We start from the raw sequence: 26,224 nt of genomic DNA on the forward strand, positions 1-26,224 counted from the left end.
ATAGTGATTGGTTCAGGGGTGGCCATCTGACTACATTCGAGCCAGTAAGAATCAGTCGTGTGATTTTTTTTTCTTTTGTTTTTTGCCGCTGCTGCTAGAGAGAAAAAAAAGTTGCTAAGGAGGTACCTGGAGTCATCTTGGCATCCAGAGGGGAAAACCTGACTGAGAATGATGCATCCCAGAGGCAAGCAAAGCCAAAAGGTGGAAAGACATTCTGGATGAGTTTTTGAATCCCTGGATCCAGCTATGCCTGAAGCCAGGGGTAAACCATTACGTTCTCTTTCTTCGCTTAAAGTGAGAGAGAGCCAGATGTTCCTGAATCTATAGCCAGACATCTGGCCAGTCCCCACATCTCTCCGACCCTTTCCCTGGGGGTCCCCAAACCCTCTAGGAATGTCAGCAAGGTGTTGGCAGTGAGAACTTTATTAGGGGAGGGTGACTTTGGCTCCAGAAAAGGGGGTACAGTGGGGGCCTAGTAACAGTGACCACTCCAAGGAGGCCCTGGCCCTGAACCCAGGGCTCTGACAGGAAGCAGGGAGGCACCAGAAACCCCCCCCCCGACCCTCCCCCCGGGGACCTGGGTATCCAAAGGCACCATGGCAGCTGTGTTCAGAAGGAAGTTTCATTGAGCTTCACCTTGGGGGGCGCAAGGGGAGCTCCCAGACCCACGGGGGGCCGAGGGGCTGGTGTCGGTGGCCGTCGGGGCTCTGGCCCACCCCGGACCAGTTCTTGGCAGCGTTCCACGAAGCTGCCTCCCCCACGACGCCGGGCCTCAGCCTGTGGGGGGCTTGGGCTCCCGCGCCAGCCAGACAGGGAGGTGTTGCTGGAGGCTAAGTGAAGACTGCGGTGGGGGGGTGATGAGGGTCAGTGCGGGTCATCTGGGTCATCCGAGGCAGGTGAGCAGCAACCCCCCCCCCCGCCCCCACTGCACAAAGGGGAAGTGGGGTCAGGCCTACCTGGTGAGAGAGGTGCGGGGGGAGGGGCTGGGGAGGGAGCTCCTGGAGGAAGACAGCGGCGTCGGCTCACACTGCTCCAGCTGCTCCATCAGCTCTTCCTCTGTCAGGCCACCGGCTGGGGGGGGCAAGGAAACAGGTCGGGGGGCAAGACAAGGATCACTGGGCAAGGGACACGTGTTGTGTGCAAGGACTGAGGTCAGGATAGGAGGAAAAATGCAGAGGTCCAGGGACAGGGGTCAGATGCTAAGAGAGAGGGGTGGACAAGCAGGGGCAAGGTAGGGTTCAAAGGCAGAGGAAAGGGGTCAGAGGCCAAGGGCTTGGGGAGGGAGACTGGGGAAGGGGGCTGAGGAGAGGGGCCTGGGGGCGGGGCAGGGAGTACCAGGGGCCTGGCCGAGGCCGTCCATGGCGGTGGTCAGGTCCCACATGGCCAGGCTGCCGTTGGCCTGGCCGGTGAGCAGGTACCGCCGGGGCCGAGAGCCAAGCCGCCGGGAGCCCTCACACTCGAGCACCGTGAAGGCAGTGGTGGGGGAGCCGTCCACCGAGCGCACGGAGCACACCCTAAGACAGAAGGGGAGGGGGTCACCCTGGCCCTAGCGCGTCTTCTCACCGGGCCTCAGACCCCACCGTTATGGCTTCCGTTCCTGCCTCTGCAACCACCACCCCAAGCCCCCTTATCCTTCCGCAGTGCACTCTCTCTGGGTGCAGCTGCCTCCTGGATGGCTCCCGCCCGGCAGCCCCAACATGTCCCGGGATGTTGGGATTCTCCCCCAGATCTGAAGCTCTCCCCTGGTCCCGTCACAAGGAAGGCCTGAGTCATCCTGGGCACCTCCCTCACCTCCTATGGTTCCCCAAGGCCAGTTCCCTCGGCCTCCAGGGTCCCCTCCTCCCCTCCTGTCTGGCCCTGGTCAAGTGCTGCCTGCTCCCGTCAGGCACCTGTCCCAGCCTCCTCCCTGGGCTCTGGGGCTCCTATCCAACCTCCAGTCCAGCCCCCACAGTGCTCCCCACTGTGCTGCCCCATGGCTCCCCAGCCCACTCAGGGCAATCTCGGCTCTTACGCGTGATTGACAGGCCCCCTGCAGCCTGGTCACTGCTCCAGCTCCCGGACCATGTGCACCCCATTGGATGTCCTATTTGGTCACTTCCAGCCTTGGGAACCCCAGGGCTCCCTCCTCAAGAAAACCGTCACAGGCCCCCTTCCCAGGCTGGGGCGAGCACCTCCCCCGCGGCCCGCACCCCACCCCCTGGCCCGGACACCTGCGCCCACGCCTCCTGCCCCCACCCCGGGCCCTGACCACCCTGGGCCACCTGCCTGAGGTCCAGCAGGGGTGCCTGGGGTTTCTCCAGCTTCACCGCCAACCATGTGTCACACCTTTGATTCCTCCAGCCCCCAAACCTAGGACCCAGCCCTGTGCTCCCTTTTAGCCTTTGTTCCTTCAAGTGTCCCCCCCTTTTGGCCTCCACGACCCAGCTGGGATCTTGCCTTCTCCTCCGACCACCCCCCAACCCCATCTGACGGGACGGTCCTCACCGCTGGCCAGTAGATGAAAGGCGCACAAAGAGCTGACTGGCGCTGGGCACCACCTTCTGAATGAACACTTGCTGGTCATCCCGCTCGCCGTAGGGGCCTGGGCCGGGACGGGGGAGGGGGGAGTCAGGGCTCTGCCTCCTTCCCCACCGATGAATCCCTCCCAGGACCCCAGGTCTGCATTCCCAGGTTTCTGGAATTGGGTGAGCTCAGAAAGGGCTGGGGGTCAGCAACAGTCAGTGGAGTTCACGGATGCAGGGTGGGGATCCTGGGTCAGGTGGCAGGCAGAGGACTCGATGGGGTAACAGAATTCAATGCGGGGTGGCGAGGAGTGAATGGAGGTCAACCAGGCCCGCTGGGCAGGTCAGGTAAGGGGCCAATGGAGGCCAGTGGGAGTCAGGCAGGGCGCATGGGGCGGGGGGGGGGTGCCAGGGGCTAGTAGGCACCAATGTCATTGCCGGCGCTGCAGCCACCATGCCCGTCGGCCGACTCCAGTGCCAGGATCTTGAAGGAAGCGAGCGGAGTGGAGCCAGGCTGGGTGGAAATCATGCCCCGGAAGCGAGTCACGGACCACGTGCGCACGTGGTTGCTGTCGGCACAGACTGAGGAGCAAGGGGGGGCGGGCAGCAGGTCAGGCCTGCATCCCCACTGCCCCACCCTCCCGAGCCCCACGATGACCCCCGCAAAGGTGTCAGGATTCGGGCCCCTTTGAATTCTTCCCTTTCAGAGAATTCGCTCTGCCCCAGAACTCCAAATGGTTAAAAATCCTCTTGGTCCTGCCTCCAAAATCGTTCCAGAGCCTGACCTCACCTAACCCTGCCACTGTCCCCACCCTGGTCCTGTCCACCATCACCTCCTCCCTGGACTCCCTGCTCCTGTCCTGCCCCCAGAGCCTGGCCCCACACACAGCCAGGGGGACCCTGTGAACACCTGTGCCAGGTCAAGGACAGGGTCTTCTGCATGGCTCACAAAGCCCCACCCTCTCCCTCGCCCACACCACTCCAGGCACAGGGGCTCCCTGCTCCTCCTCAGATCCATCCCTCATCCTCCCAGCTCAGAGCCTTTGCAATGCCTGTTCCCTCTGCTGGAATGCCTGTCCCCATGGCGGGGGGCATTCCTTTGTTTCTGCTCAAAGATCCTTCCCCAGTGACCCCACCGAGCTCTAGCCACTCACACAGCTCTGCTTTCATTCCTGGTCTTCATCATTGCCTGTTGGTGATTTCTACTCTGACGTATTTATTTATCATCTGCCATCCCCAGCAGAACATCAGCTCCGCAGGGGTAGGGACTTGGCCTGTCTTGTCCGTCACTCTATCCCCTGTGCCTGGCACACAGCAGGTGCTCAAGCCATGTTTGGGGAACTGATGAATTACTCACTCTCACCTGGATGGGTCCCCTTACAGGACCCATCTCACACTTCTGCAATTATTGTCCCAGGTTAAAATTCCCTCCCCCACCCCCCGGTTTCACACTCCGACCTGGGCCAGTGTCCTGCAGAGAGACGCGCAGCAGGGGCAGCCCGGCGAGGCCCACCTGAGATGAGGTGTTTCTCCGAGAGCATGATCTTGGTGACGGGGCTGCGGTGCACGGTGAAGGTCTGGAAAAGCTGGGGCCCTGAGCCCACGGTCTCAGGGTGCTGGACGATGACCCGCACGCCCCCGGAGCTGGTGCCATACGCAATCTCAATCCAGTTCCCACTGTCACCTGGGGAGGGGCCGAGGATGAAGAGAGGGACAGATCAGAGACAGAGAGAGCGAGAAGCAGAGACAGAAAACAAGAGAGACAGAGACAGACAGAGCTCATAAGACAGGGGACAGAGATAGAAAAATAGAGAAACAGGGAGGCAAAGGGTACCAAGAAACTGGATCTCCGGAGAGGGATACAGTGACAGACAGACACAGAAGGAGATGGGGTTACAGAGCAAAAGACTGAAAAACAGACATATAAACAGACGGCAAGACAAGAAAACGCAACCCAGTATCTCAGGGACGGCCCGCCCTCGCCAACTTTCCAGACGGGCACGATAATTTTGCAGTGGTCAGAGACTTAATGGACCATCTTAAGGAATGAGGGTAGGTAAAACGTGGTTTTCGTATTTTGTGCAGAGGCTCAAAGCCATGGATTAGGGTTGTGCACAGCCACCTGGACAGCCATTAAACCTAGGGCAGGGTGGGCAAAACTAAGGGGAAAATTGACATATACACCCAGGAGCATTTCTGCGAATCCAAAGCCTGCTGACAACACCCATTTTGTAAGGACACAAACAAATGAAGAGATAACAGTGTGGAGGCATGTGGTGGGCAGAGGGGTGGGGAAGAAAGGAATAAATACATGAAATCAGCAAGGGGCCTTCCAGGGAGGAAAGCTGATGACAGGTGTGAAGTTAGGTGTGTTACTCATTTACTGCTGCTGGGAAAAAAATGGACCGCGGGCCTTACCTCACGCCATACATAAAAAGTAATGGGAGAAGCAGCAGAGACCTGTATATAAAAAGCTAAAACTGCAAAGCCTCTAGGAGAAAGGACAGGGGAAAACCTTCACAACATGGGAGCAGGCAAGGTCATCTTAAGATCCAGAAAGCACTCCCCATGAAAAAAAAAAGAAGAAAGAAAAAAGAAATTTACAAAAGAGCCATTATGCTAGGTGAAGAAAGCCAGACACGAAACGCTGCATATTGTTATGGTCCTGTTTACATGAAATGTCCAGAATCGGCCAATCCACAGAGGCAGAATGTAGATTAGGTTTCCAGGGGCTGTCAGGAGGGAGAACAGGGTATGATGGCTAACGAGTTCAGGGTTCCTTTTTGGGGTGCTAACAATCCTGCTCGGGAACTCCATAGTAGTGATGCGTGCACAACCTTGTGAATCTCCTAAAAGTCACTGAATTGTACACTTTCCAACGGTGAATGCTCTGCTGTGTGAATCACAGCTCAATAAAAAACAAACACAAAGGAGCCTATTGCTCTGCATTTGAAGTCAAGAAACCAAAACAAAAAAACTGTCCCAAGTGAGAGGACTGTAAAACGTGCACCTTCTTTGTTTTATGAGCATGCAGGCGTCATGCCCTAAATGCAGGGGTGGAAAAGAAACACAGAGATGAAGTACTAGGGGCCAGCTCTGCCCTGGTTGGAGGGCCCCGCCACAGTGCAGCCCCTGGAACAGTGCTTGTGCACAAGTGGTGCCCGGTGAGTGTTTGTTGAATGACTGAACAAGAGTTCAATCTCCCCTCCCGGCCCCTCCTAAATCTCACTGGTCACGCTCCACAAGTGGTGGGGAGCCAGCTGTGGGCCGGGGCTGATGGCAGGGCGGGGAGCCCATCAGAGCTTACTGGTTTTGGGGGTGAGGTAGACGCTGAGGGCCGTGACCCCGTCCTCTGCTGGGTCCCGGTAGAGTTCGCTGACGAGGAGGTCGTTGTCCTTCATGCGTAGGGGAAACTTCTGCACGTCTGGGGTGGGCAGGGAGGGTAGAGCGGGCTTGTTCGAGGTGCCCAGGCTTTCCCCTCTTCTCCCACTTCCCCGGGAAGGTTCTCGGGCACGAGGGGTGCTGGCCGCTGCTCACCCACATAGTAGATGGAGCCATTGCTGCAGCCCAGGAGAAGGAAGGAGCCCGCCGCATCATAGCTGGTGATGGGCTGTACCTCCTGGACCTGGGGGCAGGCGGGACTGGCTGGGGCACAGGCAGGCGTCCCTGCCTCCGCCTCCACAGCACCCCTCAGGGCACCCCCCCCAACTCCAGAACCCACCCTAGGTTTCCAGGTCCGCTTCTCTCCAGCCTCACCTGCTCCAGGACTATCTCCATCTGTGTCTCCCCATCTCTGGAAATCTCTGAGTCAGCGCCTCTGTCTCTTGGCCTCTCTTTGACTCTATTTCTGGCTTTTTCTAGTCCTGTCTGTCTCTCTGTATCCCTTCACGTAACCACACTGCCTTTCTCTCTGTCCACCCTTCCCTCGCTCTGTCCCCTCTTTCTGACTTGCTCTACTTCTATTTGTCTGTTTCCTTCCGTCTCTGTCTGTCTCTCCCAAACACATGGGACAGGAGAAAGCAACACTGCAGGTGTCTTTTTCCTTGCATTCTGGACAGGGCTTGGGAGGGCAGAGGGAATGACAGATATTCGCTCGTCTCCCTCTGGGTTTCTGCCTCCTACAGTGTCTCCACTCCCCCCACTCCCCCATTCAGTGCCTGGAGACTCCTCTCTCCTCCTTTGCAAACCCACCATCTTTCCTGTCCGTCCAGCAGCCCCTCTTCCAGGAGGCCTCCCTGACCTGACGTCCCTTAGGCCTTCATTGCGCCAGCACCCCCACCAGGATCTGGTCCACTGTTGGGTTCTCTGGCGCTCTGTAGGTGGGGCAGGGCAGAAAGGAACCCCTCCCCGGGTCTGTATGGTCTGGACACCCCACCAGGGAAGGAGGCAGCCAGGCTGGCCAGCACCCTGACCTGCCAGTGCTTGGTGACGGCATTCCACACCCCGATGCGCCCCGTGTGGCTTGTGGCGATGAGCTGGTTCCCAACGAAGAATAAGGCCTCCACGGGCACCCCCAGATGGAAGACTCCTGTGGAGGGCAACGAGCACTCAGCCGGGACCCCTGCTTCATGAGGGAGAAGGGAGGGGGCAGGAAGAACTCCGAGGGCCAGAGGATTCCATGGGCCAGATTCCTGACAGGGTGTGGAATTCTACCACGGTGGAGATTTTCAACAAGGCAAACAGAGATTTCTAATGGGAATGCAGATTCTAACAGGCTCTGGGGTTCTACTGGCATGGAGATCTAACAGGGCAGGGAATTCTGACGGACGGGAGAATTGTATGTGGGTGGATTTTTCTACAAGCCAAGGAATTCTAACAGGATAGGGAATTCTAAAGGGTTGGAACATCTTAATAATGCAAAGAATCTTCATGGGCGTGAGAACTGTATCGGGTGGGTTATTTTAACAGGCCACAGGATTCCAGTGGGGTAGAGAATTCTAACAGACCATAGGCTGAAGCATAATTCTAAAGGGCGGAAGGTTCTGGAAAAGTCCTGGTACCCTACCTATCTCGGAGCCACCGCCTTCTGCCTGCAGAGCCCACAGCAGGATCTCGCTGCCCGTGGCCGCTGCCACCATCTTGTCATGCTCACCCAAAGCCCCACCAAGCACCCGAGCTGTGAGTGCCAGTCGCTCAATGGGCCAGTCCAGGCGTGGGCTGGAGAACACCAGCTGCCAGCCAGAGGCTTCCTTGAGCCTGGGGGATGGGGGGATATCGTCAACCCTCACCGTGAGCCCTCCCCATCGACAGGGCTCGGGCCTCTGGCCACCACCCGCCCTGAGCACCTATAGCAAACGAGGAACTGGGTGTAGGCCACAGCGATCCAGTTGTGGTGTCCACACACTAGGCGCACCATCCCCGGCTCCTCCGGTAGCCCTTGGGGGTGGGAAGAACGGGGATCACGGCGGGGTCACAGGGACCCCACTGGGTGCCCCAGCCTCCCAGGGGACAGAAACGTACCCGATGGGGAGGGAGGGGCTCTCTCATCCAGCATTCGGCCCAGCAGCCCTGCATTGCCCAGGTTGGGGGGCATTGTGTTGCTGCGTCGAACGGGGGTTGGGCGCCCCCCTGACTGCTGGGGTCCCACTAGGCTGTGCCGGTTCCGCCGCTTTACTGGGAACACTGTGGCAGGGAGAAGGAGCAGAGCAACAATAATTGTAATTAATTGTAATAACTGCCACGTCACGAGCACTTTAAATAGGCCAGATACTGATTTCCCCCCATGTGGGGCATAGTCTCCTGGGGAAAAGATTTTAGGTGGTGTGGGGACACGGCACTCAATGACATGCAATCACACAGCAAATTACTCCCTTTTCAGTTCCTTTGAGCCCATCACAAAGGACGAATCAGTTTGGTGCTGCCCTCATATGCTACCTTTTCAGTGTTTGCTAATCTTCTGTTTTAAGAAACAGAAGTCTATCTATCTATCTCCTTGACAGGCAGAAGCATCACAACATTGGTATTTGGGGGGTTTTATTTTCATATTCACTTATTTATGGTATAAAGGTAGTGATATAAAGCTTCTATTCAAAATGACTTTTGTACTGGGCGCCTGGTTGGCTCAGTCAGAAGAACGTGTGACTCTTGATTTCGGGGTTGTGAGTCTGAGCCCCGTGAGGGTGTAAAGATTACTTAAATAAATAAATAAATAAACTTTAAAAAATGACTTTTTAAAAACAACACAGTAAAACTAAGTTAAGAAAACAAAAGCAGAGATCTTCATATTTGGCAAACTTCATGAAATTTATGACTATTTCCCTACTGAGGTTAGGGAAATAGTCATAAATTGAACTTCCCCATTTTATTCCTTCTACCCACCAGCAAAGCCTAGTGGACTACAGTCCCCAATAACCACTGGGGCATATTTTCCATGGCCAGTGGGGTGGCTGATCCAAGGTCCCATGGAGATTATCTCCCCTTTATTATTTCTTCCCTCCACGCAAAGGACCCCGGTTCTTCCTAAGTTTCCCCACAGGGAAATCAAACCTGGACCGAAACCCCCTTCAGGCTCTAGGGCATACTTCTGAGCCTCAGTGAGGCTAGCTGGCCCATTGCCTCATTGAAAACGCTGTTTCCCACTTCCTTTCCATCAGGACGGCCTCTGATATAGGACTACAACTCCCATAGTGTCTCAGGGCTCACAGCTGCGACCTTATGGGAAATGTAGTCTTCAGTCCCCCCTCCCTCCCCTCCAACCCTTGGTTGTGCCCACCTGGCGGAGGCAGGTAACCGTTGAAGAGAACGTTTCCACAAGAAGATCGGTCCAACTCCTCCCGCAGCTGCAGGCGTCGAACTGAGGCAGAATAACTCGAAAGCTGGGACTTGGGAGAGTACTGAGGCAGATCCTATCCCCCTCCCCTAGCTCATTCTCCACCACTCCCCCTGAGACCCAGGACCAATTCCAGTGCTCTCAGTTCTAACCCAAACTTCTTTCAGGAGAGGGGGAGAGGGAGCATCAGGAGAGCTGGAGCTCGTTTTCTATGCAAGGAGGATGCTAATGGGGCCCCCACTTACCCAGAGGAGTGAGCCCATAGAACTGGGCTTCGTGGAGGAGGCTGGAACCATGGACACCCCTGGGTAGCAGAATTGACTAAGGGTCAGAGTCTGGGGAGTGGGAGTGGGTGGAGAATTCTGAGGGGGAAATTTTCAAAACTGCACAGAGAATCCCAAGCAGCAGCAATTTTTGACTGGATCAAGATTCTACACAGCAATGATATATATGGGCAACGAAAATGTGTGTGTGTGTTTGTGTGTGTGTGTGTGTGTGTGTGTGTGTGTGTTTGGGGTAAACTCTAAGGACACGATTTAAATAGGATCGAGGAGCTTAAGTGAACATTCTGAGGGGAAGAAGATGAAGACGGTGGGGTCCCCTTATCCCCATGCAAACCTGGGGTCCAACTCTTTGGTGCGCAGGAAGTTGAGGATGGGGGCGAAGACGGTGGGGTCCCTGTCGATGAAGATCTGCCGGAAGGGGGGCAGAGGACAGATGGGGCAAAGAGCGGGGCTGAGTGGGTATCCTGTCCCTCCTCCTACCCCGCTGCCCCATTTCAGCTCTATGCCCTACTCACGGCTCCGGTTTCATCTTTCAGTGTCGAGATGCGTCCGCTCAGAAGACTGCAGGGAGGGGACACAGAGCAGGTGTCACGGGCCAGGGTGTGTGTGTGCGGGCGGTGGGGTGGGGAGGGTGAGTGGGGGGATTAGGGCTCCCCATACAGTCTCTTCCCGAACCTCCCCCCCCCGCACAGCCCGCCCCAAACTCGCTCTCCCGATCACCTGGAGAAGAATGAGTCTGGGATCCAGGTGAGAGTCTGGCGAGAGGTACTGAATCTAAGCGGGGAAAGTGAGCAGACGCGAGGGGTTGGAGGAAGGGTAAGGAACGCGGCTCCCTAGCCACCGCGTCAGTCCAGGCACTCGCGCCTTCAACAGGAGGCGGAGCAATCCTTGATGGACAAGGATTCCCCCCGGGAGAGGCGGGTACTCCCATTCCGCTCCCCGCCCCCGAGGTGGGGGCCTCAGGAATTTCCTACACTCACCTCTTGCCTCCCACGTTCAGATGAATCACCTCCCCGGGAGGCCCCGGACCTGGGACCCCATCGGCAGCAGGAGCCGCGGCTGCCATGGTCCCCGGGCGAGCCGGCCGGCCAGCACCCGCTTCCGGGTCTGTACTCGGGCCCCGCCCCCACCGCCTGCTCATTGGCCTGGAGACTCCCGGAGCCGCCAGCGATTGGACAAAGAGCTCACCCGTCGCAGTTAAATTCTCCGCCTCCTTAAAGGGACCAGCCTTTCCTGTGCTGGACGGGGCGTACTGCAAGGGCCCTTTGAGGAAGTTCAAATACAAGGGCTAGCGAAACATTCCTCTATCCTTCTGGTTCCCATTTTAAGAACAGAATCCAGGTGTTTCGTCGGGGACATGTGTTTAGTTCCCGAAATTAGTACACACCGAGAGGACATCTAAATGTTCTCTGCAGACACAGTCTTTCCCTGCGCCGCCCCCTCCACCCCGCCCCACACATCCTCCCCGGCGCAGCCCATGAAACGCGAGCAAACAGGCATATACCGTCAAAGCCAAAGGATTTATTATAGGTACATACAGTGTGCGCCTGCCACACCGCCCCACATCCCTGGGCCCCAGCGGTTCCTCCAGGCGGCCATGGGGGCTGCCCACAACCCGGTTCCCCCACTCCCTAGGGAGGTGCTCCTGCCAGAAGCATGCAGGGGGGGAGGGCTTCCCCTCGCCCCTCCCCTCACGAAGTGTCATTTACAGCTGGAGGGGGGAGGAGAGAGGAAGACAGTTTTGAGCTTTGACGCCCCTCCCATTGAAAGCCTTCGCGGATGCGGGGCGGGGGAGGAGGAGGTCGACGTTTTGCAAAAATAAACTAAGTCAGGAATTAACCGCATGGCTCTGAGACGGCGGAGTGTAGGGGCCAAGGCCCCCTCAGTCCACCTTCCCAGACAGAGATCAAGGCAGCATTGGAAGTGAGGTAAAGGCAGGGAGGAGGCGTCCCCTCCCCACCCCCTAGCACCCTGGATGGCCCAGGGGACCTCACCAGCGGCCCCGTGCCCATCCCTAGGGCGGAGAGGGGGGGCAGGAATTATCGCCCCTTACCACCCCAGCTTCTTGGGGCAAGATCTGTAGATCCGGGCAGGGGGCTTGGCTCAGCTGGCCCCTTTACCCGCCCCCCCCCAACTCAGTTATTGCATAAAAATAATGGAGCCCCAGCACCTGGGGTGGGGTGGCGAGCAGGAAGGGGCCGAGATATGGCTATAGGGGCAGCAATCCCCCCACCACTTCCTGGAGTGCAGAAGTCCCCTCCTTTACAGTGCCCATCTTGGCGCGTCCGCAGTGGCGGTGGAACCAGGGGCTCCCGCCCCTGCGGAAGAAAAAGTGTCTTTGTGCCCACAGTGCGGAAAGAAGGGGCGGGGATGTGTGTGAGGCCCAGGGGCTGGGAAGTCACTTCCGGCGCCCGCTGGCCCTGCGCTCCCCGGCCTCTCGCTTGGGGTTGCCCTCGTCTGTAGAGGACGTGGTGGGTAGTGTCTGTCCCCAGCGGGCGATCTCCGCGTGTTCTCCCACGGAAGCGGCCACAGCCTCCAGCCAGCCGTTCATCTCCTCCTGGAGAGAGAAACAGGGCACAGAGTCCGGATTTGGAAGAAGAGAGGCTGTGTAATAGATGAGCCTGCAATTGGACTGCCCTCTGAAGTTCAGCTTCCCAATCTTAAATGGGTTAATAATAATAATGCAAACAGTTACATAGCCCTTAATATGTGCCAGGCTCTGTTCTAAGTGCTTCTTCGGGTTAATTCACTTAATCCTATGCAATAGGATTATATCAAATTCCCGCTATAGAGATAAACAACAACAAAAAACCAGTAACATCAGCAGACATTTATAGAGCACTGACATTCACCAGGCCACGGAGGTGGCTCTATATGTATCAACTTACTTACTTCTCACAAGAACCCTAGAATGGAAAACTATTTTTATCCCCATTTTAAAAATAAGAAGGCCCAGAGAGAACACAGGCCTACTCCAAAGCCTCTTGTAAGGATGAACGAGATAACAAGCATTGTTTTCAACATCTCTTTAAACCACCACCGCGCCTGCTTCTCCTCCCCTGACCCCTCCCCTTAGCCCCAGTCCCAAGGTTCACCCTCAGCCACCTCCTCTCCTCCCACAGGCCAGCTGGGGTCCAGCCTTGTGCTTTCCCACGTGGGTCCCTGTCCTGGTTGCCTCCTGGGCTCCATACCTCCCTCTCCCTCCCCCCAGTCTACCCTGCACATTGTTGCCAAAGGATCTTTCTTAGACATCGCTGTAATCTCCAGCACCCCCGATCTTGCTCAAAAGTCTGCCGTGGCTCCCTAGTGCCTTTAGGACAAACTCCAACCTCCTCCAAATGGCCCACAATGCTCTGAGATCCAGCCCCTGGGAACCTTTCTGGGATCCTTCCTCCTTGAACCCTCCACCAGCACAGTTAAATTTTGCGTTTCCACACCTCTGGTTCTCTGCACTTGGCAGTTCTCTCTGCCTCTATCATCCCTTTTTAGCCAACTCCCACCTCTTATCTTTCCAGTGTCATCTCAGAGGCCAAGGCAAGGAGGTTGGACGTTGTCCTGGGGCCTCCAGGCAGCCCTCCTGATCCCTGCCCCTCCCCCCCATAGGTTAGGAACTTCCTCTGTGATCTCACGCCAGTGGGCTTTCCCATCACAGCCTGGTGACTCTGGCTTGTATTTCTGGCTCACAGCTCCACCGCTCTGGGCCAGGAACCAGCTAGCCAGGTAATTCTTGAGGTCCGGACAGGGGAGAGAAAGGACCAGATCTCACCTCATCTTTAGCCTGGAGCAAAAACTCGCTGCCATCCTGGGTCCTGTAGGAGGGGACACAGAACTTGGGGAATCTGGGGCAGGGGCCCGGCCCACCCGTCCACCAACGAGCCTCCAGGGGAGCAGGGTATTGCTGGGAGGGGGAAGTTGGGCCTAGAATCCCTCCCTCTTGCCCATTGGGGGGCTCACTGGAGCTTGAAGACGTGCTTCTTTTTCTTGTAGTCACTAGCCACCTCGCTGGTGGCCTTGTGCAAGCTGAGCAGTGGCTCCCCGCCGTGTGTGCCCCCAGACGCCGGGCCCTTGGCGTCCTTGTAGAAGCCCAGCTCCCCCTTGCTGAGCACGCAGTACAGGCTCACCCACGACCTGGGGCGACGATATGGGGCTCAAGGCAGAGTCACAGCACTCTTCATTAACACCCTTCATGGCTGAAAAGGCCTGACCCTTCCTTCCTCTGGGCCTTTGTCCTAGTTGGGCCCTAAAGCTGGGGTGCTCTTCCTTATGGCTGTTCCTGAGCTGAGGGGAGAATCTAAGACTCTCGGTTCCAAGCCCGCTGGGGTTGCCCTTCCATATCCCCCCTGCCCCTTGCTGCATCTCCTGAAGGCAAGACTTAAGCTGTCTTCTCCATAAGCCTTTGCTTGGGCATGTTCCATGCCCCTCCTCCTCCGACCATGGAATCCCGTGAAAGGAGATCTATTGGTCCAGTGTCTTCCTATCTCCCCATTCAGCCAAAGCCTCAGTGGAGGAGGAAGTCTCTCAAGAGTGAAATACACCTTAGGTGCCTCTTTATTACCACCTTGGCCTCACCGCAAGGAAGAAAGACTGCCTCAAGGCAAAATCTCAACCTGTTTTGCCCATTTCACATACATCTTGGGTCCAGGCGTCACTCTGCTCATTGGCCAACGCTTCCCCTTCTGGCTCCACCTCTCCTCAGATTCAGCCTCCCAACTGGACCAGTTGGACAACCATGAGCCACACTCCAAGAGTAAGCACATCACTCTTTGGACCCCTATATGTGCCCCCCACCTCAGCCCTCAGGCTCGGGCTCAGGCTCTGCCCTTTTTCGGACCTCTCCCGCCCACCCCAGCAACAATTTGAAACTTGGAGAGTGGGCCCAGCCCATTCATTGGTTGGATGACCTCCCCAGGCTGCACCTCACAAGCCACTGGAACCCTGTAGACCGGACCCCATATCCGACTGGCTCTTAGCTCTAGTTAACTCCTGAATTGATTGCTATGAGTTTGGATTTGCAACTTATTTGCACTCGGAACATTTTCTTCCGATCCGGCTCCCATTTTAAGCGCCACCCTCTCGCCCATTGGACACACTAAGTTTAGGTCCCGCTCCTCCAGTTTATAGATTTGAGTCTTTGACGTTAAACCCCGCCCCTCTTCAGGCCCCGCCTGCTCCCACCACCCGTTGGATTTCCCTGAAGTTTAGTACCACCCCCCTCCTCAGGCCCCATCTATTCACTTATTGGATACTCTGAGCTTGGGCCCCGCCTTCCAAAACCCCGCCCACACGCTCACCGGTTGGACGACTTGCGGTTAGCGTCGAGCTCGCGCTTGCGCAGCAGGAAGCCCTCGTGCTGCACTGTGTGAGTGGGCGGTGGCGGAGGCGCGGGGGCGGAGCCGCCCTGAGCCGGGGCGGAGCGCGAGCGCCGGCTTCCCCCGCCCTCACCACCCTCTCTGGGCCGCGGCCGCCGTCGCGGCTTGGGCCGGTCCCGCGCCCGCGGCCGGTCTGGCCGAGGTGTCCGCTCGGGCGGCTCAAGCCCGTTGGGCAGGCGGCCTGGGGGAAGCTCGCGAGGCTGAGGCAGCGACGGCTGTGTGAAGGGAGGGGGGGAGAGGGGTGCTGTCCATAGGGGGGCTGTTGGGGCCATCTGTCTGGGGGACTCACGGGTCTGGGGGGCCCATCTGTCTTAGAGGCGAGTATGGGAGGACCTCAGGGCTGGACGCTTAACTCTTAGGGGCCCCATCGGTGTTGGGAGTGAGACTGTCAGGATTCCTAGGTTTGGAATCGCTCTCGATCTTGGGGAGGAAAGCGCTAGCTCTGTGGAGGTGGCGGTGCAGGCACGTTGGTGTCCCAGCTGTCTGTAGGAGGAATCGGGGACTTCTGTGTGTGTGTGTGTGGCTGTCTGTGAGGATATCTGAGACCCCAGGACAGATGTGGGAAGAGTGGGGAGTCTGTGTGTAGAGGGGGTAGGAGTCTCCTTAGGCTGGTGGCCTTATCTTTCTAAAGGAGAAATTTTCAGATTGTGAGAGGCATCTGGGGGACCTCTCCATCATCCCCTGAGAATCTCTACAGGGTTCAGATCCGGGGGAAGCAGGGTTAGGCATTGGTGTTTCTGGGTCTTGATTCCTGCTCTGAGGAGAGGGTTCCCCATACCCCCACCCATTCTGAGGCTCGACTTACCCCAACAGGGAGCCCTGGGCCTGCTTCTTTCTCCTGCAGCTGCTCCACAATGTCAGCCAGGGTGGCCTTCCTGGGAGGGGGAGGCCGAAAGACCCAATGGAACTGGGGTGCCCTCTCCCAGGGACCAGCCGGGTTGGCTGGAGGAGCCTCCACCTCTTAGCCTGAGATGCCAGGCCCCTGTCCACTTCTGCAGTTGCCTTTCTGAGATGCATGCCTTACACACCACAGGTACTTGGGACATGTCTGGGGAATGGAGGACAGAACCTCTCCTTTGAGTTTTAACCGGAGAAAAATGCAGACTGGTGCCTTCAAGCCTTTGAACCTTATGCTGCCCTTTTCCACCCACCCTCTGAGCTCCCAAGCCCCCTGGACTTGCCCTATCCCGGCCCTGATCATTCTCGGTCATCACTATCCAGTGACAAGTCTGTTTCCCCCACTGGACTGTGATCTCCATCAAAGCAGGGCTGAGGCTGGTTTGGTCACTGCTGTCCCTAGCACAAACCACACGCTGAATGGGGACTCAGCAACTGTTCATGATATACAAAAATTAAAAAGGAGTCAAGAAGTCATTGTCTCCAAACCTATTTGAACAAAGGCCTCTTTCTGGGGATGCAGCTGATTGGATCAATCTGCTCCTTACACTCTGGTTAACACTGAGGTCTGCAAGGTCTGGGTTCCAGTCCTGCTTCGTCCAAACTGAGTGATTTGCCCTTTCTGAGCCTTAGGGTCCCCATCCACAAAATGGAGATGACAGAAGTCTTCTGTTTATAAGGTTGACACTGCGATAAAGGGTCTTATCTCTGGTCAGGGAGAAGATGGTTCCACCACTAGCCCAGTAGAGAAACTGTGGGGCAGAGGGGACAAAATTCCTGCCCAGGCCACCTAGCTGTGGGACAAGAGGTACCTCTCCTAACTTCTTTCAGCCCCAGCTTACCCCCTCTGCAAAACGGATACCAGGACAGTATCTTAAGCAGTTCTGAGCCCTGGACGCCCTCCCCACTGGGCCTGCGTGGCTCCAGGAACTCTTTGCGTCCCCTTTCCCTCACTCCCCGGGCACACGGGGGCCTCACCCCTTGGCCAGCTCCCCTCTGGTCGGCGTCTCCTGTTCGCTGGACTCCTGCCTCTCCAACCGCCGCTCGCGCCGCTCGCGCCGCCGCTCCATCTGCTCGTAGCGGCCCAGGGTGAGGCTATGTGCCGCCTCGTGCTCCGCAGACTCCTGCCGCTCTGGCCGCCGCCTCCGCGCAGCCTCCTCGGATTGATCGGCCGATTCCTGCCGCTCCGGGCGCCGCCTCCTGGGCAGCTCCTCCGTGCGGTCAGCTGACTCCTGGCGCTCCGGCCGCGGCCGGACTTGTTCCGCTGCCGCGAGGGCCCCGGAAATCTCCGCCGCATCCTCTGGTGCGGCCGGCGGGGCCGGGGGCTCCACCCTCCCCGGGATCTCCGGCAGCCGGTCGATGCGCGGCTGGAGGCGCTCGGGTTTGAGCTCCTGGCGCACGTACCCCACCCGGGTCCGCACCTCAGCCGACAGTGTGTCCGAGGCCCGACGAGCCAGGGGCTCCAAGCCCCTCTCGTAGCCCCCTGGCCGCAGGAGGGGCGCTGCCTTGGCAGCCAGTTCCGTGGGGTCTCCAAAGAACTTGCGCCCCAGCAGGGGGGTGGGGGGCTGCTTGCTCTGTTCCGCCTTGAGTTTCTCTATCTGGGAACGGAGGGGCCAGGGTCAGGTAGAGGGGCGTTTGTGTGTGTGTGTGGGGGGGTGGGGGTTGTCTGCCTCCCCCGCTCAGTTTAGTAGTTTCTATTATTGAAAAAGCAAGGCTGTGCAGTCCTGAGCCCATGCTTTTCCCTGCTGGAAACTTAATTCCTATTTTCCTTGGCATTTAGTGTTCTTTTAAGAATCGGCTAAATCATCACTTTATCTAGGTGCCTTTCTGACCCCCACTGCCTCCTTCCTGAATGTCCCCCCAACCCAGGACCTCCTCGTTCTTCAAGTCTCAGATCAGGGCCCCCTAAGCCAGGACAAGCGATTCTGGGCTCCCCCACAGCCCCTTATGTTTCCCTCATCGTAGCCCTGGGCTGGTGACAGGGCTGTTCCCCCTTCCCCCACTGGACTGGGAGCCCAGTAAGGATCAGTCTCAACACAGTGCTGAGTCTGTCTGTCTCACATAGAGGGCTGGGTGTGGGGCTGGCTGGGGCAGGGTCTGGGGTGCTGACCGTGGTCAGGCGCCGCAGGGAGCTGAACCTTTCTTCCCAGGCGGCAGCCGCTTTGCGGAAGGCCTCGTGTCTCCGGATAAGCTGCTCCACCTCGTCCACACTGCTGCCCAGCTCCCGGCTCTGCAGGAGCGGCTCTTGGGCAGTCAGCCAGGCATCGGCCACCACCGCCTCCTGGGCAAACTGGTGCACTTCCAGCACTGAGGGGAGACACTGGGGGTAAGAGTGATGGGGGCGGCACCTGCGGGCCCTTCACAGGGTGCTGGCTGTTTTCTCTGGCCCTCCACACCCTCTGGCTTCCTGTCTCCCAGCCCTGACCACTCTGGGCTCTGCAGGACTGAGGGGGGGCTGGGCGTATCTCTGAGGGCACCGGCTTCTCCCCTAGGTGTCTGCCACCAGGGATGCAATGGCAAGGCAGTCTTCCTGTCCACCCTCCCAGGCCTTCATGTTTGCTGCAGGGCACCCTGCATGCTGTGTCACCCTCCGGGCCTTTCCAAACACGCCGGAGCGCGTCCCTGTGTGTCTGGGCCCCCACTCACTCTGCTGCAGCCATTCCCAATGGCGGTCCCACTTGTCTGACACCTCTTCCTTCCTGGTTCCCAGCTTGTCCAGCTGTGCCTGGATCTGGCAGTGGCGCACGGGTAGGAAACGCGTGAAGGGCGGCTCCCACCGCAATGGGCACAAGGGCAGAGGGGGACCCCCGGCAGTGCCCCTTCCCACCTCATCAGCCATGGCACTCTTGTTGAGCAGCAGAGAGCGCCCCAGCTCCTGGCAGGCTGTCAGCTCGGGCACCCGGGCCTCCAGCTCCGTCTTCAGGCCCTGGTGGTAGTTCATGAGCACCTCTACTGATGACACGTCCCTACGGTGGTGGCCGGGGGTGGGAATCTGAGTCTCAGGTAGCCGCTATGACAGATGCAACTCCCGAGGAGCCCCAATCCCTGAGCATCTTGGGACACGACACCCACCTTCTTAGACCAGGCTCTGAGGGGCCAAGGTTCTTCACTGACTCAGTGATTCCAACTTTTTTCAAGGTGCTAGAATGTCACACTTTGATGATTCTAGCTTCAGATTTCAAGGTCCATTTTTTTCCCTAATTTTTTTTAAAGCTATACCTCTGAAGGCTCCACTAGTCAGTGATCTGAATATTCTACGTCTGTGCTATCCAAATGGTAGGTAGCCATGAGACATGGGTAAGCAACGCAGCACTAGAAATGTGGCTAGTCTGAACTAGTGTGGAAATGTAAAGTACACACCATATTTTGAGGACAGTAAAATATCTTGATACTTTTATTTTTTTAAAAATATTTTTAAACTTTTTTAAAAGTAAACTCTACCCCCAACGTGGGGCTTGAACTCATGACTCCAAAATCAAGAGTCACATGCTCTACCGACTGAGCCGGCCAGGCGCCCCTCAGGAATTTTAATTTTGACTACATATTGAAGTGATAATATTTGGGGCATAAGGGGTTAAACAAAATGAATTACTAAAATTAATTTTCACTTGCTTCTTTGTACTTTTTTTGATGCCGTTACAAGAAAATCTTAAATTCTCTATGTGGCTCATATTTATGGCTTGCATTATATAACCATTGGACTATTCTCAGCTATCATATGTCCGAAACAAATCCCAAATTTCTGAAGGTCCCACTAGTCAGCAAGTATCACTTTATAAGACTTAAATACGTCCAAACTTTTTTCTTTTCTTTTGGTCCAAACTTATTTCTGAAGGTCCCGCATCATAATGATGCCTCCCTAAGACTTGGTATGTCTAGAATGATCTCTCCGATTCTCTCCTATTTCCTAAAAGTGCCCCCCCTGAAGTTCTCCATCTCAGTAAATTCACCCATCATTCATCCATAACGCTTCCTTTTTTTTCCTCTCAGCCCCTGAAGCTAATCCATCAGTCACACTGGACATTTATAACTTTAAAACACCCTGCAAAATGATGTGAAACCTGAGATTTTGTTTTAAAAGAACTCAGCGAGGGGCGCCTGGGTGGCTCAGTCATTAAGCGTCTGCTTCGGCTCAGGTCATGGTCCCGGGGTCCTAGGATCGAGCCCCGCATCGGGCTCCCTGCTCGGCGGGAAGCCTGCTTCTCCCTCTCCCACTCCCCCTGCTTGTGTTCCCTCTCTCGCTGTGTCTCTCTCTGTCAAATAAATAAATAAAATCTTAAATAAAAAAGAACTGAGCAAGGGGTGGTGGGGGAGTCGGGGAGCGTACACATGAAAGAGGTTGGGCCAGATGTTGATGGCTGTTTACTCTCCACATTGGGGGGGGTCACTAACCGTTACTGCTACTTCTGTGTATATTTGAAATTTTTCATAATGAAAAGATGTTAATCCCTAAAATAAATCACTTCTCCCCATCTCTACAGCCATCACACTAGACCAAGCCACCCCTACCTCTCACCTGGCTATAGCAGTGGCCTCCTGATCCACCTATTTCTACACTTTGCTCTCCTTACTCTGCCACAGGGCATCTGGAGTGACCTTCCGCTAATCCCCCACCTCACTCACTCCAACCAGCCATAATGATGGTCTGGCTCTTCCTCAAACACGCATGACCACAGTCTACCTCAGGGTCTTTGCACTTGCTATCCCTCCACCTGGAAAACCTTTCCCCCAAAACTTTACCCAACTCACCATCACTTCATCAGTGCCCGCTACCCACTAGGTTAAGCCACAAATACAGTCCCACACGTCGCTGTCCCTACCCTGGCTGCAGCCCATCCCACGGGGAGGGCAGTGGTGGGCAACGGGGAAGATCAGAAGGCAGGAGGATGCCCTGCGCTCTGAGTCACCAAGGCCAGGCCTGACAAGGGGTCCTAATACATGTGAAGCATTTAGTACAGTGCCTCACACCCAGGTGCCCCCCAGGTATTGGCTATTATGATTTCTCACGGGAAGGGGGCGGCTCACGGGCTGGGGGTGGCCAGTAGGAAGCCCGAGGTGGGAAGAGGGGCACCTGGGCTTGTCGGCTGCCCCGATCTGGCTGGCGATGCCATCCATCCAGGAGAGCAGGTCACGGGCCTGGCTGTGGAATCGCAGGGCATCAGCCGTGGAGCTGACGTGCAGGCGGGCGTCCTCACAGGCGGTCAGCAGCTCCTTCCAGCCCTGCAGCACCTCCTGCTCCCGGCTGGCAATGGCCTCTGCATGCTCCCCAGCATACACCGTCCGCAGCTGGGCTGCCCCCTCCTGGAGCTGCCGCACCTGCGGGGGATGCCAGGTCCAGCCCCGGGGCCCCTCCATGGGGTCCAGGCTCCGCCCTCCTGCCATCAGCTAGCTGGGTGCCAGTTGCTCGCACCCTCATGATCCCACAACTGTGTCCCTCTTGTCACTACCTACCGCCCAATTTCCTTCAGAATGGCTACTCAGTTCCTATTGGGTCTCCTGCTCAATTTCTATTGGTTCTGCCACGTGAGTTCTAGCAGACCCCACTGCTCACTCTACTGGTTCAACTGCCTGATTTCTTTTGGAGTGGCCGCCCTATTTCTATAAGATCCACCACCTAATCACTATCAATCTCTCTGCCTGATTCCTAACAGTCATCTGGATGGTTCACCTAAAGATGACTGTCCTGTTTCTGCCTTCTGCTGGACCGAAGCCCAATTTCCCCAGTTCGGCCGTGGGGGTTCTATTACGCCCACAGCCTCATTTCCATCTGATTTCTCAGATCCGCCTCCCAATTCCTGTCAGACCCACAGCCTGATTTCTATTAGCTCCGTTGCCGTGTCCATTACATTCCACCCCCCATCAAATTTCTTGCGGGAAAATCATATGATTTCCATCAGAGACCTGCTAATTTCTATCTGCCCTACCGCCAAATTTCTCTGAAGCCTCTGAAGTTTCCTTTAGGCTCTCCATCTGGGTTTGGGTAAGATTCCCTTCACAGTTTCTAGGAGAACCCCTGCCCAGGCTCCACTGGAAACACTGTCTCATTTCTATCAGACACACTCGGCCACCTTTTCCGGACACTGTCTGACTTCTAGGCACCATGCAATCAGTGGGTTTTCGACTTGCCCCATCATCTCGCTTCTGCCTGTTTCCTGATCTGTTTTCACCTGCTCCACTGTCTAATTTCCACCCTCTCTACAGCCGGATTTTTGCCTGCTCTGCTGCCCAACACCCCTTGGCCACGCCGCCCAGGCCCTCCCACCTGCCCACCTGGGACACGAGGAGCTGCAGGTCATGCTCAAAGGCGCGCAGGGTCCGCTGCATGGAACTGGCGCTGGGTCTCGGCTCAGGCGGGGCGGTCAGGCGGGGCAGTCGCCTCCGCTTCTCCTCGATCTGTCCCTGAAGCTCTCGGGCATCGCTGAAGAACTTATGCAGCTCCCTAGAGGCAGCCAGCAGCTGGGCCCGAGTGCCCATAAGCTCCAGCAGCTCAGCCCAGGCCTCGTTCAGCCCGTCCTTCCACTCAGCCATAGTGGCCGCCGCTGTGTGGCCGCACTCGATCAGCTCATCCACCATCTGGTTCACTGCCGCCAGCCGCTCCCGCCCTGCCGTGCCCGTCTCATTGGCGAACTCTGAGAACTTCTCCTGCAGCACCTGCCCCCGGGAATACGGCATGGGCAAAGGTCCGCGCACACAAGCCCCCTCCAGTCCACCATCTTGTAGCAGGTAAGAGGACTAATAATCATGCTGGCGATGACCGTCATGATGAAAAGTAATACCTAACCCTTCAGGAGCACTTACTCTGTAGCAATAACAGCAACAAGAAAACAACCAGATGATAGTAACTAACACTTCCTCTGTTAGGCATTGTGTGTGCTGAGTATTGTCCTAAGCGCTTTACGCTAGCGCGAATCTTTTGGGCTCACAAAAGAGCCAGGCGGTGGGGGCTATTATTATCCTCACATTACAGCTAGGGAAACTGAGGCCCGGAGAACCTTAGTAGCATACACAGTAGCCACCGGTACCAATATGATTCCTAATGATGCTCACCGTGACGTGCTCGAAGTCCTGGCCGAGCTCAGGCGAGCCAGCCACCACCTCCTTCTCCGCAATCCAGTGCTCGAGCTCATCCACCTGGCGGCTGAGCTGGTACAGCCAATACTGCTGCTCCAGGCCCACCCTGCGCTCCTCCCCCAGTTCTTTGAGCGCCACGTACAGACGGTCCACTTGAGACTGCCGCCGGCTGATCTGCTCGCTGATGGGGACAGGGAGGGGCAGGGACGGAGCCCCCTGAGACTTCCAGGACAGAGCTGTGACCCCCTGGCACCCCCCTCTCGGGGCAAGGCTGTGTGTCCTCTGAACCTTCAGCCAGAGTAGTATCTGCTCAGACTCCTTTGCGGGGGACTCTGTTTTCTGCAAGGCTTGGATTCAGTGAACCCAATACCTGCAGCTGAGCACTCCGGGGAAAACTTTGCTTCCCTAAGCTTGACAAGTTCCCTGCTCCCTCTTCCCTCAGCCTCTCTGTGGTCCCTCTCCCTGCCCCTCCAGGGACCTGAGTGGGGCTGCTGACTCCCTACTTGGGTCTCCAGCCAACCCACCTCACCTCCAGGCCGTCTCCTGGCTCTAGAGGACAGAGGTCTAGCCCTGTGCCCTCTCTCAGGTCTCACCCCTAGCCCAGGACTCCCAGATATGGCCCCTACTCCTGGCCTCAGGGAGGCCCCATGCCTGGCCACCCAGGAGGTATCAGGCTATACCCAATCACCGCGCTCCGAGCTTTTCTGTCCTCCCAGATACTGGGTAGGAAGAGGACTCTTCCCTGTCCTGAGCTCTTCCTTCTCTCCTCAGTCTGAGACATCACCTCCCACCCCTACACTGAAATCCCAATACCCCTGGCCCCACCCTCTCAACCATCCCTGGGGCACTGCCCCTCCATTCGCCACCCCACCCACATGCTGAAATCCCAGGGCTCCAGCTCTTGGCAGTGAGCGCCCCTCCCACCCCAATGTCCAATTCGGGCTGTGTCCCAACTTCCAATAGTGAAGCTTCAGATCCTTCCGGATCATTCCTTAAGAACTGGCCCCGCCCCCGCCTGGCCCCAATCCCCCGCCCCCCGCCCGCCCACCTGTCCGGGTGCCCCATCTCCAACAGCGCCCGGCACTGGCGCGACAGCTGCGCGATGCTTTCCTCGTAGTTCTCCACGCCCTGCTCCAGCTGCAGGTGCTTCTTGAGCAGCTGCAGGGTGCTCTGTTCGTCCTGGGGGCACACGGCGCCCGCGATGAGGCGGCAGCGGCCGGCCCCGGGCTCCAGCGCCCCCCGGCCCCCCACACCCCCCGGCCCGGGCGCACCTTGCCCTTGTCCTCACTCATCATGAGCAGCTCCTGCTCGCCCAGCCACGCCTCCACCTCGGCCACGTCGAAGTAGTACTGCTCCACCTGGAAGGCGGCGTCCAGCACCTGCTGCCGCCGCTCGGCCGCCTCCCGCAGTCCGGCCCAAGCGCCCTGCAGCTGCTCCTGGCCGCGGCGCACGGCCTCCGCCTCGGGGCTGCGCAGCGATGCCAGCGCGCCCGCGCGCTCCAGCACCTCCTCCAGCCGCGGCCCGTGCGCCTGGATCTCCCGCCGCAGGCCCTGGGGGCGAGAGGTGGGGGTGGGGGTGGAGAGGGGCGCTCCGAGGCCCAGCGGGGGACCGCGAGCGCCTCGGAGACTCGCACAGCACACCGAGGGAATCAGAAGCCGCCGCAGATGGCCCCTACCCCCCGCCTTAGGCACCGCTTAAGCAGTTTGCCGTTCCTCGCTCACTCACACCCCCATGTTGCCGGTGGGAAAACGGGCACCGAGAGGCGCAGTTCATCGCCGGGGAACAAGCACTTAGTAAGGGGGCCACACAGGACACAGGCTCCCGACACTGTACTCTCAACCAAGACGCCTGGCGGTGTAAGATACCCCTTAATGGCCGAAACAGGCTGAGAATCAGACTGCTGGGGGCAGTGGGTGTAGAACTCCCATGCAGTGAGGTGTGCACATCTTCTGGGTACAGGTCAACATATTTATACGTGGGTACACCGCGTACCCAGGGCAGGATATGGAACACTTCCATCAGCCCCGAAGGTTCCCTCAACCAGCTCTGTAGTTGGTGCACACCTTACTTAGCTTCTCCTGTGCCTCAGTTTCCTCGACTTGCAAATGGAGGTGATAATAGGTGACCCTGAGCGCCTGCCACCTGCCAGGCACTTGGCTAAGCAAGGGCTTTGCAGGATGTGGCCACTCATCCAGTCCTCACTGCAGCTCCAGTTCTCTGTCTCACTTTACAGACGGGGAAACTGAGGCACGGCGAGGCTGGGGAACTTGCCAACTTCCCCTGGCCGGGGGTGGCAGGCTTAATGTCCCCCTCGTGGGGCTGTTGTACCCTGGAGCACTCAGAACCGTGCATGGCACGTAGTAGGTGCTCGGTCAGTACTATAATACAGTAACTGTATTATACAATACAGTTACATATGTTATAACATATGTATATTATATAATACAATATAATGTATAATACAGTAACTGCTGTTAGTCTTCTGGCTCCGGGCCACCCGGGGCCTTCAGTGCTCCTGCGCACGCACAGCGGAGCTCCCCCAGGGTTAAGATGAAGTGCACTTGATTGCTTCCCTCAACCGTGAAAAGGATGGGCCCGTTCTACTTGTCCCCAACACTGTCAACAGTCAAGAGTGTTTTCTGGTGCGCCTGGGTGGCTCAGTCTGTTAACCGTCTGCCTTCCGCTCAGGTCATGACCTCAGGGTCCTGGGATCAAGTCCATACTCAGCGAGGAGTCTGCTTGTCCCTCTTCTTCTGCCCCTCTCCGCCCCCCTGCTCATGCGCATGCGCATGCACTCTCTCTCTCAAATACATACATAAAATTTAAAAAAATACAGTCAAGAGTGTTTTCATCAGAATAGAAAAACGAAAGCTAAAAAATCCCCTCCAGCCTCTTAAAGAACTCCAGCTAGGGCAGCATGGTCAAAAACCTTTGACAAATCATTTGTAAGCCCACCTCCCCACCATCCTTCAGTGCCCATTCTCCCAACTCATATTTTTTGGTAAAGGGGAGTAACGAGAATACTCATCTGATAGGGTTATTGTGGGGATTAAATTTAAAAAGCCCACATACAACCTCCTATGACCATACCTGGCACACAGTAAGTCTTTATCAACGTGTAATTAGTAGTAGTAGTAGTATTCCTCTCTCCTGTGTCTTACACTGGGCTTCGGTGAAGGAGTTGCTTTGCCCAGAAAGTTCCTCTAAGAGCTGTTCTAGAGCAGCTCTACTTGTTTAGATGTGGAACTGAGGCCCAGGAGGTGAAGAGATCCAGAGATCTTAGGCGCTCAAGAGCTCCCCCACCACGAGTAGCGTGGACACCATTAGGAGTCC

At 57.0% G+C, this 26,224-nt stretch overlaps 2 protein-coding genes and 1 long non-coding RNA gene across 9 annotated transcripts in view; 1 reads left to right on the forward strand and 2 right to left on the reverse strand.

Moving 5' to 3' along the window:
* Positions 1 to 407: 407 nt before the first annotated feature.
* Positions 408 to 10,653, reverse strand: SHKBP1 (SH3KBP1 binding protein 1). The gene is made up of 18 exons (XM_025854348.2): positions 10,535 to 10,653; positions 10,275 to 10,328; positions 10,070 to 10,115; positions 9,889 to 9,962; positions 9,516 to 9,574; positions 9,214 to 9,294; positions 7,962 to 8,123; positions 7,787 to 7,877; positions 7,507 to 7,697; positions 6,914 to 7,029; positions 6,039 to 6,126; positions 5,809 to 5,925; positions 4,015 to 4,185; positions 2,928 to 3,083; positions 2,485 to 2,581; positions 1,336 to 1,514; positions 957 to 1,071; positions 408 to 841 (listed from the first exon to the last, which is right to left on the reverse strand). Exons 1-18 carry the CDS (start codon positions 10,618 to 10,620, stop codon positions 610 to 612), a joined length of 2,115 nt encoding a protein of 704 aa, XP_025710133.1. The 5' UTR covers positions 10,621 to 10,653; the 3' UTR covers positions 408 to 609.
* A 409-nt stretch (positions 10,654 to 11,062) lies between these two features.
* Positions 11,063 to 26,224, reverse strand: part of SPTBN4 (spectrin beta, non-erythrocytic 4) — a 73,095-nt gene continuing 57,933 nt past the window's right edge. For 3 of the 7 annotated variants that reach the window (XM_025854351.2, XM_073885132.1, XM_073885133.1), the window contains 14 exons: positions 24,163 to 24,441; positions 23,940 to 24,070; positions 22,868 to 23,072; positions 22,091 to 22,471; positions 20,892 to 21,136; positions 18,648 to 18,786; positions 18,467 to 18,551; positions 17,931 to 18,127; positions 16,799 to 17,418; positions 15,729 to 15,798; positions 14,846 to 15,138; positions 13,509 to 13,682; positions 13,321 to 13,363; positions 11,063 to 12,111 (listed from right to left, as the gene is read on the reverse strand). In XM_025854351.2, coding sequence (XP_025710136.1) covers positions 11,953 to 12,111; positions 13,321 to 13,363; positions 13,509 to 13,682; positions 14,846 to 15,138; positions 15,729 to 15,798; positions 16,799 to 17,418; positions 17,931 to 18,127; positions 18,467 to 18,551; positions 18,648 to 18,786; positions 20,892 to 21,136; positions 22,091 to 22,471; positions 22,868 to 23,072; positions 23,940 to 24,070; positions 24,163 to 24,441 — 3,021 coding nt within the window. In that variant the 3' untranslated portion in view covers positions 11,063 to 11,952. The remainder of the gene's footprint in view (positions 12,112 to 13,320; positions 13,364 to 13,508; positions 13,683 to 14,845; positions 15,139 to 15,728; positions 15,799 to 16,798; positions 17,419 to 17,930; positions 18,128 to 18,466; positions 18,552 to 18,647; positions 18,787 to 20,891; positions 21,137 to 22,090; positions 22,472 to 22,867; positions 23,073 to 23,939; positions 24,071 to 24,162; positions 24,442 to 26,224) is intronic. The other 4 variants (XR_012375978.1, XM_073885130.1, XM_073885129.1 and 1 more) reach the window with 4 other exon arrangements.
* LOC141371213 (uncharacterized) lies at positions 13,249 to 20,878 on the forward strand. The gene is made up of 3 exons (XR_012375979.1): positions 13,249 to 13,274; positions 17,971 to 18,146; positions 19,811 to 20,878. It is a non-coding gene; the product is annotated as an uncharacterized lncRNA (long non-coding RNA).

The sequence above is a fragment of the Callorhinus ursinus genome, unplaced genomic scaffold (assembly GCF_003265705.2).
Source record: "Callorhinus ursinus isolate GAN/ISIS: 27379988/994484 unplaced genomic scaffold, GSC_fseal_2.0 scaffold61, whole genome shotgun sequence".
NCBI classification, from domain to species: domain Eukaryota; kingdom Metazoa; phylum Chordata; class Mammalia; order Carnivora; family Otariidae; genus Callorhinus; species Callorhinus ursinus.

Coding starts and splice junctions, on each gene's coding strand:
- SHKBP1 (XM_025854348.2), bottom strand. CDS start 10,620: ATGGCAGCCGCGGCTCCTGCTGCCGATGGGGTCCCAGGTCCGGGGCCT. Junction 2,582..2,927: donor CAGCGCCGGCAATGACATTG/GTGCCTACTAGC, acceptor GTCCCGGCCCAG/GCCCCTACGGCGAGCGGGAT. Junction 1,072..1,335: donor CGGCCTCGGCCAGGCCCCTG/GTACTCCCTGCC, acceptor TGCCCCCCCCAG/CCGGTGGCCTGACAGAGGAA.